Source organism: Myodes glareolus, chromosome 8 (assembly GCF_982192425.1).
Source record: "Myodes glareolus chromosome 8, mMyoGla1.1, whole genome shotgun sequence".
NCBI classification, from domain to species: Eukaryota; Metazoa; Chordata; class Mammalia; order Rodentia; family Cricetidae; genus Myodes; species Myodes glareolus.
The window spans coordinates 108,631,555-108,647,751 of NC_142033.1; the positions used below are offsets into that span (position 1 = coordinate 108,631,555).

The following is a 16,197-nucleotide window of genomic DNA, read 5'->3' on the forward strand; positions in this document are numbered from 1 at the left end:
GGGGGCACTAGAAGAGAAACCAGAGGAGGGAGGCTCAGAAACCAAAAGAAGGGCCAGGAGTCATGTTGCCACATGAGCTGAACCCCAGCTCAGTTCCCAGCATGCACCTTGGTGGTTTCACACCTGCAACTGGCACCTCTGTCCAAGCCAGCACCTCACGCACAGACAAAAATTTAAAACTTTGCTGGGCGGTGGTGGCCCAAGCCTTTAATTCCAGCACTTGAGGCAGAGGCAGGTGGATCTCTGTGAGTTCAAGGCCAGCCTGTTCTACAAGAATAAGTTCCATGAAGGCTCCAAAGCTACACAGAAAAAAATTAAAAATCTCAGAAAACCCTGAGAAAGCTTTCTGGTCTTTTGAACCACAGGGAGAGAACTGGTCACCCTGGCTGGGGTGACCCCCCCACTTCTGTAGGTAACCCCAATAAACTCTACTCCCAGCCAGAGTGGCTGATTGCATGTCTCTTGCCTGTGGCTACCCCCTCATCTGGAGCAAACACTAATGTTTTTCCCGCAAGGGCGGTTCATGGCTGTGACCTCAGAACTTGAGTGGCTGAGGTCAGACATGTTCCCAGCCAGCCTGGGCAACACACCAAAACGCTGTCTCAGGGAAGAAGAGAGGACATGGGTTTTCTGCCTGGGCCTAACCACACGTGAACGTTGGGGTTCATTCCTGATAGCTGACGCGCTTGTGAGCCTGAGCCGGTGATTTTATTGCGTGCTTCGGAGGACAGACGGTACACACGGGGACCCCAGGTGGTGTTTCATGTGCACCCTGACAGATGTTTTTATGTGCTCATGTGGGGCTCCCGTGGTAGATGTTTCGCACGGAATTCATGGGCAGGTTGAACATGTGGGGGCTCAGAAGTGGGTGTTTCACTTGGCGCTGTGGCAGATGTTTGGCTTTGGTCTGTAGGGCAGTTTTCTTCTGTGGCTCTCAGGGCAGATGTCTGGTGTGGCTCTCACGGTGCTCCAGTGGTTCCAGCAGGCAGGTGTCCAGGCGTGGCCCTAGTATGCCAGGTGCTGTAAGAGCCAGCAGTGTCTTGGGCAGCGCAGCTGGTAACTCGGCCACTTACAGGTGATCTCCGTGGTGGACTCGGACAAGTACTCCAGAGAGGACTCAGAGTGACAGGGGGCTAGCCGCTCAGACTCGGGCTCGGTCTTGGGCACGGAGCTGCTGCCGGCCACCTCTGTGGCCTGCACCTTCTGCTCCTGCTTGTTGTTCTTGGAACCCTCATCCCCTGGCTCGCTGGGGGCCTTGCTGCCAGCCTGGTTAGGATCAGGGGGTGTGCTGGGCGACTGGGCTCTGGGCGAGCCCTGGTTGGAGACGCTGATGCGCTGTGTGGAGGTGGGTGCAGATGCAGCTGCTGTCGACCTGCCAGCTGGCTGGGCAGATGCCGAGGCCTGAGAGGTCTGCTGGTTGTTCCCCGGGTATCGGCCTGCTGTCCGAGTAGGTCCTGAGGACCGGCCCCCTGGCTGTGAAGGCCCCCCAGAGCGTATGGCCGGTTGAGAGTGCCCCAAGGATGTACTGGGTAGCTGGGTCCGCTGTGCAGGCCTGGAAGACACACTGCCCCGGCTGCGACGGCCCCGGGCCTTACTGGGAATCTGGGAGCCACTAGCAGAGCCTGTGGCCAGCTGACCCCGGGACGCAGATGCAGAACCTGGGCTGACTGGGGATGGGGACTGCCCATTCGTGGCCCGTGATGGACGTGATGGACTTGCTGCTGGCTTGCTTGGGCTCGAGGGTCGGCGTTGCTGCTGCTGTTCGGTCTCTGTCTGGGAGTCTGAGGAGGGGGAGTCAGAGGCCTGGGCCTCGGTTGTGGCTGTGTGCTCTTTGACATTGGCCAAGGGCTCTGTGCACAGGCTACCAGGGGATCTCACTTGTGTTTCAGGAGCAGAGTCTGATCTGACTTGTCTGTGGAGAGGAAAGGGACAGTGTGAGAGGGGAGGTGAGGGGCTGATGGGAGTGTGTCAGCAGCTCACCCCTGCAGACACTGAGCACAGATTCGGCATACTGTGTCCCAGGGTGCATCCGCACCTGCAAATACATGCCCAGAGCAGCATGTGCAATCAAACACATGCACACAGAATGCACACGCCCCTGCACAACCCCTCCTGCAGAGTTACGTACGGTCTGGTTCCAGAGTGGCTGGGGGTTCCACTGTTGATGCTGGGGTGACGAGAGCCCGGCCTCGTGCCAGGGCCTGCAGTACTGGTTCCAGACAGCCAGGGAGAGAGAGGCAGACAGTAAGAGAGCAGCAGAGCCAAGCAGGGGGTGGTTGCAATGCAAGATAGGGAGTGTAGCCAGAGCCAGGAGGCTTGAGACAGGTGGGCAGACAGAGAGGCGAATCCAGCCATGGGGACAGACGGCAGAGAGAGGGTCAGCAGAGTCCCAGGAGCGAGTTGGGCAGGGTGACACTGTTAGCCTGTCATCCCAGTACTCAGGAAGACGCGAAGATCAGGAAGGCCAAGAGGTCACCCTCAGCCACCTAGTGAGTTGGAGGCAAGCCTGGACTCCACAAAATGACTGACCTAGCGATGTGTGGTGGCACACACCTTCAATTCTAGCTCTGTGAGTTCTAGGCCAGCCTGTTCTACACAGTGAGATTCTGTCTCATAAAACAAACCCAGGATCCAGATCAAGCTCACTGAGTATCCACCCTGAATACACACCGTCCCGGGTTATTCCAGCCGCTATGTCCAACGCTCTTCCGCTGAGTTGGTTCATGGCGCTGTCTAGGGCCACGTGGTGTTTTAGAAATAGTGGTCGTATGACGCGATGGTACAGTATTAGAGCCCCGTTCCAGGGTCCCGGAGTCATGCAGAATAACAGGAAGGCGCACTGCGTGGGAATACACCAGCCTGTTACACACAGGGCCCTGCCCCACACGGGGACGCACCACAGTCACACACAGGGCCCTGCCCCACACGGGGACGCACCACAGTCACACACAGGGCCCTGCCCCACACAGGACACACCACACTGTCACACACACACAGGGCCCTGCCCCACATGGGACACACTACACTGTCACACACAGGGCCCTGCCCCACATGGAGACACACCACACTGTCACACACAGGGCCCTGCCCCACATGGGACATACCACACTGTCACACACAGGGCCCTGCCCCACACAGGACACACCACACTGTCACACACAGGGCCCTGCCCCACATGGAGACACACCACACTGTCACACACAGGGCCCTGCCCCACACAGGATACACCACACTGTCACACAGGGCCCTGCCCCACATGGAGACACACCACACTGTCACACACAGGGCCCTGCCCCACATGGGACACACCACACTGTCACACACAGGGCCCTGCCCCACACAGGACACACCACACTGTCACACACAGGGCCCTGCCCCACATGGAGACACACCACAGTCACACAGGGCCCTGCCCCACATGGAGACACACCACACTGTCACACACAGGGCCCTGCCCCACATGGGACACACCACAGTCACACACAGGGCCCTGCCCCACATGGGACACACCACAGTCACACACAGGGCCCTGCCCCACATGGGACACACCACACTGTCACACACAGGGCCCTGCCCCACATGGAGACACACCACACTGTCACACACAGGGCCCTAGCCCACATGGGACACACCACACTGTCACATACAGGGCCCTAGCCCACATGGAGACACACCACACTGTCACACAGGGCCCTGTCCCGCTCCTTTGCTGGTCCCTGTCAGGGCTGACGGCCTGCCCACCTTGCCCGCGTAGTAGAAAGGGAACCAGAACAGGAGTAGATCGCTGAAGAACTCGACCAGGCCGAACAGGGCGTACACCACCCAGTAGGTTAGCCACACAGTATCGTCTTCCTTGGCTGGGCTCTCGATGGCTTTGACTCTGCTCAGATGGGAATGCACATGTCTGCTTTGGTGCTCCTGAGGAGCCCCCAGAGACCCCCACCCGCGGACTGCCTGCTGCACTCACGAAGCATATGCGGGGTATACAAATCCGATGACATTGCACAGTAGAGAGGCCCCGTAGCCGAACAGAAGATACAGGCTTAGAAGTGCGAGAGCTCCTGAGGAGACAAGTGTGGCCAGCAATGCTTCTGATGCAGCCTGCCCCTCCTCCCTGGGGACACTCTGGGCAGTGCACCCTCAGTCCCATGTCTGCTGCACCTCCCTCATGGGGAGTGCCCCAGAGCGGGCAGGGACCTTGTTCAGCTCCCTGCTAAGACTCAGTTTTGATTTTTTCTTCTTCTTTGAGCCAGGGTCTCATGCTGCAACCCTGGCTGACCTCAAACTCATGGAGAACGGCCTGCTTCTACCTCAGCACTGGGATGAAAAGCGCACTCTGCCATGTTGGCTAAGTTTTTGCTTTTTTTGTTTGTTTTTTGAGAATGCCTGCTAGTTTTGTAGCCCAGGCTGGCTTTGAACTCTGGCTCCTCCTATCTCAGCCTCAGGAATGCTGGGATGATAGAGTATACAAGGTCATCCTTGGCTACTAGTGAGGTCAGTGCCAGCCTGGGCTATGAGAGGCCACGTCTCAGATCCCACTACCTAAAAAGGTTTGGGGTAATGCGGTGGGTAAAATGCTTTCTGTGCAAGCATTATGGCTTGATTTTGGACCGCAGCGCATACCAACAAGACAAAAATGGTCTCACTGCAAAAAAAAAAAAAAACAACAAACAAACAAACAAACAAAAAATCAGTTTAAACTCTGTGGCAGGGGAAAAAAAAATGGTCTCGCTGCAGTGCATAGGTCACCCCAGCACTTGGCGGAGGACAGCACAGACGAAAGGCTCCTTGAATGTCATCTGACAATCAATGTTCAGCGAACTCACCATCTCCAGAGCAAATGGAGAGTGGCCAGCAAGAGGGCTCAGCAGGTAAAGGCACCTGCCAAGTAATCAGGGACACCTAATCTGATTGTTGGAACAATGGGATGGAAGGAGAAAACTCTGTGTGTGTGTGTGTGTGTCTGTCTGTCTGTCTGTCTGTCTGTCTGTCTCTGTGTGCCTCTCTTTCTTGTGCGCACGCACTAGAAATCCCCCAAACAAGCAAGGTTCCTTGTTCTACAGTTTCACCTGACCAGGTCTCTGCACAAGGCTGGATCGTCCACGTGCAGGTACAGCTGGCGCTGACTCCCTGGCCACACTGTAGGGAACCTTCTTTTGGCCACTAAGACATTTTCAGCAATGAAGAGCCTGGGCTCCCACACGCCATTGCCACTGTACACTTGCTGTAGAAAGGGCCACGTGAAAAAGTGCTTGGGGGGACCTGGGGTCTAATCTAGTCCAGTGAAGGACAGAGGCGGGGCTGAGCTGGAGTGGGTGGAAGGGACCTTTGCCCTCAGGGTAGCTGAGACTGAGCTGTCTCCTCCTTCCTCCCCCAGCCTGTTATCTGCTGGGACACAGGCTTCTGGGTCTAAGGTCAGAGAGTCCCTGCCCCTCCTTCCACCTGCTCTGGGTCTTATCCTGGGATCTGAGACTGACAGGAGGGGAGCCCCAGCTGACCAGGGTGACCTTCCCATCACTGCCCTGAGTCCAAAGGCCTGCTTTATTTAGTGCCTGGGGGCACAGGATGGCCATTTGGGGCAGTTGAAACCTAAGATTTCTCTCTATTTAGCTAAGGGTCCTGAAGCAGGAGAGGGACATCACCCTGTCTCCAGCATTGGTGGGGGAAGGACTGTCCCAGTGTACTGGTCCCCTCAATCTCTTTAACTGCAACCTCAGCAGGAGGAAGATAACCGTGGAACCAAGCCTATAGGGCAGGGAGAGGAGGCGGTGGCAGAGGGTGTGGGATGTGGAGGTGATGGACAACTGTGCCTCAGTTTCCTTCCTGATGCCACCCAAGCTGTTGCCCTCTTGGCCACCCCCTCCCAGGGTACTGTGATGCAATTTCCCTAATGATGTGAAAAGCCAGAACAGAGGTCACAGCCTGTACCTGAGACCTGCACAGCCATCAGGTCCCACACACACTGGGGTGCGGGGCACACACTCTGGGGTGCAGGGTACACACTCTGGGGTGCGGGGCCCACCCTCTAGCTGGTGGGGAAGTGAGAGCACACAGAACTCCTGGGATCTGTCTGTCTGGAGAAGGCACTTCATTACCTGTGACACAGCCCTTCACACAGACCCCCAGGGTCGTGTGATTCAGGCTGTGGGATTCTAAAGACACACAAAGGGAGCACACGAAAATCACTTTGGGAAGACACACAGGGGCCCTTACCACACCTGCACAAAGGACCTGGAAATAGAACGGACCTATAATTGGGATGCTTGGACGGTCCCTCCCTCAGACTCCCCATCCCCCAGATCCCAGCTGGTACCTCAGCTCAACAAATATTGACTCAAAGGTATTGTGTTGGGGCAAAGAGGGGGTGCTGGGTCAGTCTTCGTGTTCCAGAGATGTATGGGATCATTTCTCCATGAGAACATTCAAGAAGGGGCTGGGAACGCATAGAGGATTGAGTAGGGGTGATTCTTGTTTCTCCACCCACATAGGGGCCAGTTGACCACTGGAAAAACCAGACTTGGAGGGACTTGGGACCTGGCACGCAGGCTGCACTGGAGAGTGCTTCGAGACACTAGGGTAGCCTTTTCCAAAGACTCTGGAGCAGAGGCAGGTAAATTAAAGTCCCTCTTCTCCAGAATCTAGAATAAGGCAGCTCAGAGTCCCCAGATAACGACAGGGCTCATGGGGAAACCAGAACATGTTCCCCTTCCATGGATGGGGTCTCAGGACATCTTGGTTTCCTGTTGCAGACCCAGCTGTGCACCCCTTCCCATGCAGGATGGAACCCTAAATCCAGGTCTGGGTGCCTAGAACCTTATGAGGCCTTTCACCAGGACAATCGGAGACCTGAGAAATACACTCCTTCCCGGTCTGAGTCTTTACAGCCTTGTAGAGGTCCTCAGGGACCCGGGATGTGAGTACCTTTTAGAGATACCACAGCTAGGTCTGAGTTCCCAGGACCTCCCATAACTCGTCGGAGACCCAAAACTTCAAGATGCCCATCCCGGCCATGCACCCTTTCCAGGGATGGAATCCAGGACCTCATGTGCCCATCGGGGACCCATGACCTGCACCCCTCTCCAGGAGGCTCACCCGTGGCGAGATACCGCTTCTCTACACCGGTCCTGGCTTCGAGCGCTCCGAGCGCTTCGGTGGCAACGTTCTTCTGCTCTAGAAAACGCTCGAAGCGCTGGCGCAGACCGTCCATGGCAGCGGCGGGCCCGGGGCAGGCCGCTCAAGCACACTCGCAGCCTCGCGCACCGGCTTCGCCGAGGGCGAACAGCCTTCGACTCCCGCGCGCCGCCCCGCCCCGCCCCCGGCCCGCTACTTTCGGGCCCCCGCCCTGGCTCCGCCCCCAGCCCCCGACTCTGGCCAATAGGAGGGCAAGGCGGACAAAGGAGGTGGGGCCTGCCCCGTTTCCCCCCGCCGCATTGCCCTCTGGCCAGGGCGGAGGCCGGCCGGATCATGAGGAGGCCGAAGGGGGCGGGGCCCCAGGCTGCCTGTGCGTTGATTGGTCAAGAGGGAGTGGCACGGTACTGATTGGACAAGTCGTAGATTATTGACGAAGAGCGGTGAGGTGGGTGGAGCTAGATGAGGAACAGGTGGGCGGAACCCGGCTAAAGACAGCGCTGATTGGACAGACCACAGAAGGCGGGGTTTATCACAAAGGAGGCGGGGACTACACTGGATCACACGATGCTGATTGGAAGATGTGCGGAGGCAGGGCTGATTCTCGAAGGAGGGGCGTGGAGAAAAGTGGGCGGGGCCAAATAAAAGGTTGAGGGTGCCCCTGTGATCTTGCAACTGCTCCTTAGGCCAGGTGGAGGGATTGTCCTTGTATAAATTGGGAAACTGAGGCTCACGAACGCTTAGGTCTGTCTGGATGTCTCTCCATGTGGGATATTCCTACCCCTCCTGGGTGGGGGCAGAGGGAACCGCAAGGCTCCTTGGGAGCTGAAAGAATCTGGGTTGCTATGGTGTCAGGGATGAGGTGGCTTCCTGAGGCCCCGCCCCCCGCCCCGCCCCCCGCTATGCGGCCCTTCCCGACCGCGCTGTGGCTGGGTCTGGCTTTGGCCCTCCTGGCTGTGGGGTGGGCTTCAGCCTGGGCTCCCATCTATGTCAGCAGCTGGGCCGTGCGGGTGACCAAAGGTTACCAGGAGGCTGAGCGCCTGGCACGTAAATTTGGCTTCGTCAACCTGGGACAGGTGGGTGGGACCTGGATGGATGGGACCTGGGGTGGGGACCTTAAGGACCGCAGATCTAGACATATGGGAGGGAGGTTCCCAAGATCTCCCCAGATATGAAGAACGTGTCTGTATGCCCCTCCGTGTTCAATTCGGGATCCTGCAACCCTCATCTGAGCACCACATCGAGGCCTATAATGCCCCGGAGAGTGCACGCCATTCTTGGGGACTCCATCAAAGGAGCCAGGTCCCAGCAATGCCTCTGTCCATCACATTCCCAGATCTTCCCTGACGACCAGTATTTCCATCTACGACACCGGGGTGTGGCCCAGCAGTCCCTGACCCCACACTGGGGCCACCGTCTGCGCCTAAAGAAAGAGCCCAATGTGAGTGCGCCCCTGTTTGCCATCTCCTAAGGCCAACCAAGCCACCTTCTGTCATTCTCGTTTTTATGAGTGACCCGTAGGTTTGTGAAGTGGGACCTGGTTGGGGAAGTCATGTAGCATGGCACCTACCACAACACGGCATTTGTGGGGGAGCTCTTACTGAGGGCCCCTGCCCAGCTTCTCAAGGACAGACTCTTCTCATGCTGCTCCTTCCCACTCCAAGCCATAGGATATAGGGAAGGAACCGTGCCCAAGAGAAGAACCTGGAGTGGATGAGTGTGCGGCGAATTGGGCGCAGAGCCCGTGGTGTTTCAGGTGCTTCTCTAGGAAGCATCCACATTAGGCCAGTCCTCCATTGGGAACAGCCCGTAGATGGCATTCAAGGAACTGGCACGGAATTGTGGCAGTGTGAGCCATATATGATTACGAGATACACCGAAGATGTGCTCACCTTCAGCACCAGGAACTGCCTGAGTTACTGTCCTATTGCGGTGACAGAAATGCCACAACCAAGGCAGCTTAGAGAAGGAAGAGTTTATTAGAGCTTACAGCATCAGAGGGTGAGTCTATGCCCACCATGTAGGGGAACATGGCAGCAAGCAAGCAGGCTGGCACTCTGGGGCAGTGACTGATAGCCTGCATCCTCATTCACAAAAGGGGGCAGAGAGAGCTAACCGGGAAATTCACTTCAGAGCCTTCCACCCGCCTCCCAGTGACATTCCTTCTCAAACAAGGCCACACATTTGTAAACTAGCTGTAAGAGCTGTAAGAGGCCAGAAGAGAATGGAGACAAATGGGAGGAATAGGGCAAAGAGATGAGATGAGTTGGATGGGTGGATGGACAGGAGAACGTGGCTCATGAGAGTAAGAAGGAGGTAAGGAGGTGTGAGGAGAAGGGGACTTGAGCTGGTATTGGCAGAGCAGAATATGCTAAGGCCCTCGCTCAGTGAGGAGCAGGCTGACTGCCAGAGGGGCCATAGATATGGTGATGCTGGACCAGGCGTGGGTGGGGGGCACGGACACGACGGGCTGAGGCTCAGTGGGTGGAGCATTTGCTCAACAAGCAGGCAGTCCCGGGTCCCAGTCAGTGCACTTCAACCAGGCATGAGAGCTCACACCTGTCATCCCCGCACTAGGGAAGTGGAGGCAGAGGGTCAGGATTTCAAGGCTAGCCACAGAGAGTTCAAGGCCAGCCTTAGCTACATGAGCCCCTACCTCAGGAAACAGAGACAGACATAGATCCACAGAGTGGAAAGACAAAACTGGCTCCCATGGTTTTATAAGATTTACATGTTTTAAATGTGTATTTCTTTTGACTAATGTGTATTAGTGTTTCTCCTGCTTGTCTGTGTACCACGGACAGATGCAGGTGCTGAGGAGGTCAGAAGAGGGCACAAGATCTACTTGGAACCTGTCCCGGGTGCTTGTGAGCCACCATGTAGACATTGGAGATTGAACCCCGGTCCTCCATGTAGACATTGGAGATTGAACCCCGGTCCTCCGCAAGAGTGGCCAGTGCTCTTCATTGCTGAGCCATCTTCCAGCCCCCATAGTTCTCTGGCGTCCACATGGGCTATGGTGCACATATACGCACACACAGAGGAGGGATGAGGGAAGAGAGAGAGGGAGAGAGAGAGATAGAGGGAGAGAGAGGGTGAGAGAGGGAGAGAGGAAGGGAAAGGGAGAGAGGGAGAGAGAAGGGAACAGGGAGAGAGAGAGGGAGAGGGAGGGAGAGAGAGAACAAATGAAAAACAAGAGAACAGACACATGAAGGCAGTGGAAACTGTCATGGTGTCGGGGTGTCCTGACCCAGAAAGTGTGTTTAAGTGGTGGATTTCCAAAGTTCTGCTGGGTTGGGAGTGACGTCGGCATTGCAAAGGTGGCCAGCTTAGTCTCCACGGTGATTTCCAGGCCAGCCATGCGACCTTGTCTCAAAACAAAAACTAGTGCCGCAGGAGGGAGCCAGCAGGACTCAGCAAGAAGGATCTAGAACCAGGAAGGAGTGGGGTGGGGACCAGAAGACCCACACCCGTCCCCAGTGGCTTCACGCTGCATCCTTGGGCCTCAGCAGTTTCCGATCACACAGCTTGAGGTTGATGGGCACCCAAAGAGCAGTTCAAGCCAACATTCCTGTCTCTCAGCAAGGACCTCCATGGAGGCTCACAGCCCTCCTGCCTACATTCCCATAGCCCTAGAGGTGGTGATGATCCAGCACAACCCGTGTCCCTCTGCAGGTGCAGTGGTTTGAGCAACAGACTTTGAAGCGGCGGGTGAAGCGCTCCTTGGTGGTGCCCACGGACCCCTGGTTTTCCAAGCAGTGGTACATGGTAAGCACTTGGGCTGGACTGAGTGGACAGGGGGCCAGCTTGAACCCCACTGACCCCAGGTTCATCTTGGTCTGTTTTAGAACAACGAGATACAGCCAGATCTCAACATTCTGAAGGTTTGGAACCAGGGACTGACCGGCCGGGGAGTGGTGATCTCCATCTTGGATGACGGCATTGAGAAGGACCACCCAGACCTCTGGGCTAATTATGTAAGTACTTATGCTGGAGAGCTGGCTCAGAGGTTAAGAGCACTGACTGTTCTTCCTAGAGGTCCCCAATTCAATTCCCAGCAACCACAAGGTGACACACAGCCATCTGTGATGAGATCTGGTGCCCTCTTCTGGCCTGCAGGTTTACGTGCAAGCAGAACACTGTATATATAATTATGTGAGCCCTCCAGGTGTCTGGGCAGCAGGGCCCGTCCCCAGATCCAATCAGGCTCACCTCATTTCCATCTTTCTTTCCCTGCCTGCTCTCCAGGACCCTCTGGCCAGCTATGACTTCAATGACTATGACCCAGACCCCCAGCCTCGCTACACACCCAGCGATGAGAACCGGTAAGCTAGGCGCTGCTGTACCAGGGATTCCCTCAGCCGGCAGAAGTGCCACGGTGGGCTATGACACTTGACTACTTTCCTCCTTGCCCTGGAATCAGGCATGGGACCCGCTGCGCTGGGGAGGTGTCTGCCACAGCTAACAATGGCTTCTGTGGTGCTGGTGTGGCTTTCAACGCCAGAATTGGAGGTACCAGGGGTGGAGGCTGGGGGATCTGAGGATAAGCTTGATCAATAGAGGAACACCACTCTCAACCCCTCCCCGGTTCCCACCACTGGTTGCTGGGCGGTACCAAGCCCCAAGCTGAGGGTGAATAAAAGGTGGCAGGGAGGTGGCCTAGTGGGGCAGGTAGTGTTGGTGCTGGTGCAAGGCCCACGCCCACCCGTGCAGGCGTGCGCATGTTGGATGGAACCATCACGGACATCGTGGAGGCGCAGTCCCTCAGCCTGCAGCCGCAGCACATACACATCTATAGCGCCAGCTGGGGGCCCGAGGATGATGGTCGCACGGTGGACGGACCAGGCATCCTCACTCGGGAGGCCTTCAGGCGTGGCGTGACCAAGGTGCACAGAGAGCGCACCGTGGGCGGAGGGGCCCCAACCCTGAGGTTGAAGGGCTGACTACTTCTCCTGGGTCACTCCCGACGCAGGGCCGCCAAGGACTGGGTACACTGTTCATCTGGGCCTCGGGAAACGGTGGCCTCCATTACGACAACTGCAATTGTGACGGCTACACCAACAGCATCCACACACTGTCAGTGGGCAGCACCACGCGGCAGGGTCAAGTGCCCTGGTACAGCGAGGCCTGCGCCTCCACGTTCACCACCACCTTCAGCAGCGGAGTGGCTACCGACCCACAGATCGTGAGCACCCAGCCAAACCCGCAGCACAGGCCCCGCCCCCGTATAGACCTCACCAGACCCCGCCCCCAGGCTTCAACCTGGCAGACGGCCCATCTCACCTGATACCAATCCCCCCCAAAGCAAGCCCCACTCCACAAGACCTAGCCCACACAGGCCTGCTCCTCCCCACCCTCACAGCCCCTCCGATCCCCTTCCAAACTAGACGCAACCATGTCGGCCCACTTAGCAACTCCTCTGCCTCCCTGGGCAAAATCTGCGCCAGTGCCTCTGCATCCCAGGTCTCGCACGCCACACGTCACTCACCTCGCCCCTACCCACCTGGTGTCTGCAATTGTGGTTCCTGCCTCAGCATTTCTGTCCCCCAGATTGAAGAACCAGGGCCAAGTACCAGGGTTCGGGCACTTGCTGAGACTAAGTCTCAGAATTCGGCACTTTTTCTTTTCTTGGTGTTTTCGAGTCAAACACTGGTGTTTCTCTGTGTATAGCCCTGGCGGTCTTGGAACTCGCTCTGTAGACCAGGCTGGTCCTGAACTCAGAGATCTGCCTGCTTTTGCCTCCCAAGGGCTAGGATTAAAGGAGTGAGCCACCACAGCCGGTCTGGTTTTGGTATTTTTTGGAGATGTAGGGCCGTGTATCATTATGAACTCAATGCTCGGTGGTTTTGGAAACTAGTCCTTAGCAGTTTTAAACCTCGGCCCTTAGTAATTGTTGAGCTCAGTCCTCAGTACTTGTTAAACTTAGTCATTCGTATTCACCATACATAAACCAGGCTAGCCTGGAAGTCCCAGCTACGCCTGCCACAGCTCCACAAGTGCTGGGTTTGAGCACCTGCATCACCAGGCCTGGCTGGGGCTTTTAGTACCTTTTGAGCTTAGTCCTCGGTGTCTTCATACTTAGCTCAATCTTCAGCACTTTGTGAACTTAGTCCCCAGTACCTTCCAAACAAATCCTCCATCTGGGCCGCGCACTGGGCTCAAGATCCCTCTGTTGTCTGTCACCAGGTCACCACGGACCTGCACCACCAGTGTACCGACAAACACACGGGCACCTCGGCCTCCGCCCCGCTGGCCGCTGGCATGATCGCTCTGGCTCTGGAGGCCAAGTAGGTGACCGTGGGGCCCCGCCCACCGCCCCGCCCCCACGGGCGGCGCCCGGCTCACCCGCCCTCGCCCCCCCAGCCCGCTCCTGACCTGGAGGGACCTACAGCACCTGGTGGTCCGCGCGTCCAGGCCGGCGCAGCTGCAGGCAGAGGACTGGAGGATCAACGGCGTGGGGCGCCAAGGTGCGGCGGGGCCAGGGAGAGGACCGGGGCGCCGTGCATGCAGGGCGAGTGACGGCTACCCCTCCCGCGCAGTGAGCCACCACTACGGCTACGGGCTGCTGGACGCAGGGCTGCTGGTGGACCTGGCTCGCGTGTGGCTGCCCACGCAGCCACAGAAGAAATGTGCCATTCGGGTGGTGCACACCCCAACGTGAGGAAGGCTCCGCCCCCACCCTGCCCCACTAGGGGAAGCCCCAGTCACACCCACAGGAGGGAGGCCCCTCCCACATTCCAAGGAGGCTGGTCCAACCGTGCCCGATGTTGCAGCCTCCCTCCTCCCCTACCTCCTCACCCTAGTCCAAGGCAGGAAAAATGTCCCAAAGCCTCAGTTTACCCATCTAAAGAAGGAGAGTGCCCTCAGGTCCTTCGACCCCCCCACCCAGACCCGCCTCCGGGCGCCACCCGGCCCACGGCAGGCCCCCAGGACCGTCCTCACCTTACCAGCTCCATCCTGCCTCGGATGCTGGTGAGGAAGAACGTGTCCGCGTGCTCCGACGGCTCGCACCGCCTCATCCGCTCGCTCGAGCACGTGCAGGTCCAGCTGTCCCTCTCCTACAGCCGCCGCGGGGACCTGGAGATCTCGCTCACCAGCCCCATGGGCACGCGCTCCACGCTCGTGGCCATCAGGTGTGAAATCCTCCCAAGGGACCCTGTGGGCGAGTGGAGCCCTGCCTAGCCTCCTGCAGGTGGTACCCTACGCGGGTGGGACTCAGAAGAGACGTGTTACCACCACCTTCCTGTCTCTCCCGTACCACCCTTTGTCCTCAGACCCTTGGATATCAGCAGCCAAGGCTACAAGAACTGGATCTTCATGTCCACCCACTATTGGGATGAGGACCCACAGGGCCTGTGGACCCTGGGTCTGGAGAACAAGGGCTACTATTTTAACACAGGTGAGAGAGTGGGCTGCTGCCAGGCTGTGCCTGCTGGACTGTGCCTGCCGGGCTGTGTCTGCCAGGCTGGGGACTCTGTTTTGGTTGACCTACAGGTACAGGTCCCACAACCCAGAGGTTTTCTTGGAGAGACCATGTAATGGTTACTTTAGCACACAGCAGGTGTTGTTACCTAGAGGATGGTTGAATCCCAATCACCGGTACATAGTAGGGCAATATGGGGGAGGGAGGCTCTGGCCACTGGCACACAGTAGGTGTACTACCATGGGGGAAGTGTGGATCTGGCCATTGGTGCATAGTAGGTATAAGGTTCCCTGAAGGAAGTGTATGGTGGTGGGGGTCTGAGCACAGTGGCACACAGTAGGTGCAGTCACCTGAGGAAAGGAGGGAAATCTGGCTATCAGTACACAGTAGGTGTGCAAAACCCTGGAAGAATCACGGGGGTGGTCTGACCAGGGGTAAACAACAAGGTATTATCCACTTGAGGGATATGATGAGGTCTGGCCACTAGCACATTCCTTGGGAAGCTGGGGAGTCCAGATACTAGCACACAGTAGGTGCAGTTGTCCTGAGGAAGTGAGGGCCTCCAGCCACTGGCACAGTAGGTGGATAGCAGCCAGGCTCAGCTGACATGGGGCCCTGGGTGGGAGCCACTGAGACTGGCTACAGAGCCTGGCAGGCTGCTGACAGCCTGTCCCCCTTGGTGCCCACCGTGACCCCCGTGACCCCTGCCCAGGAACTCTGTTCTACTACACGTTGCTGTTGTATGGGACGGCCGAGGACATGACCGCGCGGCCTCAGGGCCCCCAGGTGACCAGCCGCGCGTGTGTGCAGAGGGACACAGAGGGGCTGTGCCAGGGTGAGTGGCCGCAGCGCATGGTCACTTGTTGGGGGAGGAGGCGCAGCGGCCCCGGGATGGGCGGGTGGGCACTGACTGTACCTCCAGCTGCAGCCTCATCCCTGTCTCCCTTCTGCCCCATACAGAAAGCCACAGTTCCTCCACCATCCTGGCCTGGCTCTGCCTCATCTCTAGCTGAGAGTGGTGGTGGCTCTACAGCCACACAGCGCAGCCAGTGACCGAGAGACAGGTCAACTGTCACCCTCCTATTACACCTGCTGAGGCAGCTTGACCAGCAGCTATGCTGCCTGTCCCCTGTCCTTCATGCTGGACGAGCTCCAGGGCTCCTCCAAGGCCTGCTACCTCTGGCGGCCATCCCAGCTACCAGTCCTGGGCCATGGTGCTGGCCCGGCTGGCCAGGGCCTTCAGGAGACCCCTCTCGGCTTGAGGAAGGCCCACCCACCCTAGGCTAGACACCCCAATGCCCGAGACCCTGAAGGCTGGGAAACCAGAGATGCCTGACTCAAAGAACAGAGGGTGGTACCCCTAGGCCCCACTCCTAGGCTGGAATAGGACCCTGCCCCAGAAGGCCTTGGCAGATCAGCAGCAGCCCACTGCGTGGGCATGGCTACTCCCAGTGGAAGAGGTGTCTCCTTACGCATTTTGGAGCAGGACAAGGGGTGCAGTGGACAGAGGTCAAACCACAGCCACTAACCTTCTGTCCCTTCCTGTCCAGAACTGTCCACAAGCCCCATGTCTGACCTCATAGTTGGCAAATAAAAGTTAATAGATGTCAAGTTTGTGGTGTCCTTCAGGGTAGGGGTGCCCAGGG

The 16,197-nt window shown here is 57.6% G+C and overlaps 2 protein-coding genes and 1 long non-coding RNA gene across 6 annotated transcripts; 1 reads left to right on the forward strand and 2 right to left on the reverse strand.

Annotated features, from left to right (window-relative positions):
* Positions 1-686: 686 nt before the first annotated feature.
* On the reverse strand, positions 687-7,273 carry Reep6 (receptor accessory protein 6). 2 transcript variants are annotated; one of them, XM_085692510.2, is made up of 6 exons: positions 7,093-7,273; positions 3,968-4,061; positions 3,742-3,880; positions 2,671-2,839; positions 2,125-2,209; positions 687-1,912 (listed from the first exon to the last, which is right to left on the reverse strand). In XM_085692510.2, the coding sequence occupies exons 1-6, from the start codon at positions 7,205-7,207 to the stop codon at positions 1,006-1,008; spliced, it is 1,509 nt and encodes a 502-aa protein (XP_085548636.1). In that variant the 5' UTR covers positions 7,208-7,273; the 3' UTR covers positions 687-1,005. The 2 variants fall into 2 exon arrangements, with proteins under 2 accessions (XP_085548636.1, XP_048316164.1); XM_048460207.3 differs by having other exon boundaries at positions 1,735-1,912; positions 2,129-2,209; positions 7,093-7,269.
* Positions 7,274-7,892: 619 nt separating this feature from the next.
* Positions 7,893-16,162, forward strand: Pcsk4 (proprotein convertase subtilisin/kexin type 4). Of its 3 annotated transcripts, XM_048460157.3 has the most exons (15): positions 8,015-8,204; positions 8,465-8,569; positions 10,804-10,896; positions 10,977-11,105; positions 11,377-11,453; positions 11,552-11,640; positions 11,842-12,014; positions 12,101-12,313; positions 13,315-13,415; positions 13,492-13,595; positions 13,668-13,785; positions 14,079-14,261; positions 14,403-14,527; positions 15,264-15,337; positions 15,512-16,162. In XM_048460157.3, the coding sequence occupies exons 1-15, from the start codon at positions 8,031-8,033 to the stop codon at positions 15,602-15,604; spliced, it is 1,851 nt and encodes a 616-aa protein (XP_048316114.1). In that variant the 5' UTR covers positions 8,015-8,030; the 3' UTR covers positions 15,605-16,162. The 3 variants fall into 3 exon arrangements, with proteins under 3 accessions (XP_048316089.3, XP_048316114.1, XP_048316099.1); XM_048460132.3 differs by having other exon boundaries at positions 7,893-8,204; positions 13,492-13,785; positions 15,264-15,386; XM_048460142.3 differs by having other exon boundaries at positions 13,492-13,785.
* On the reverse strand, positions 9,089-13,315 carry LOC148121255 (uncharacterized). The gene is made up of 2 exons (XR_015738631.1): positions 12,632-13,315; positions 9,089-10,142 (listed from the first exon to the last, which is right to left on the reverse strand). It is a non-coding gene; the product is annotated as an uncharacterized LOC148121255 (long non-coding RNA).
* Positions 16,163-16,197: the final 35 nt, after the last annotated feature.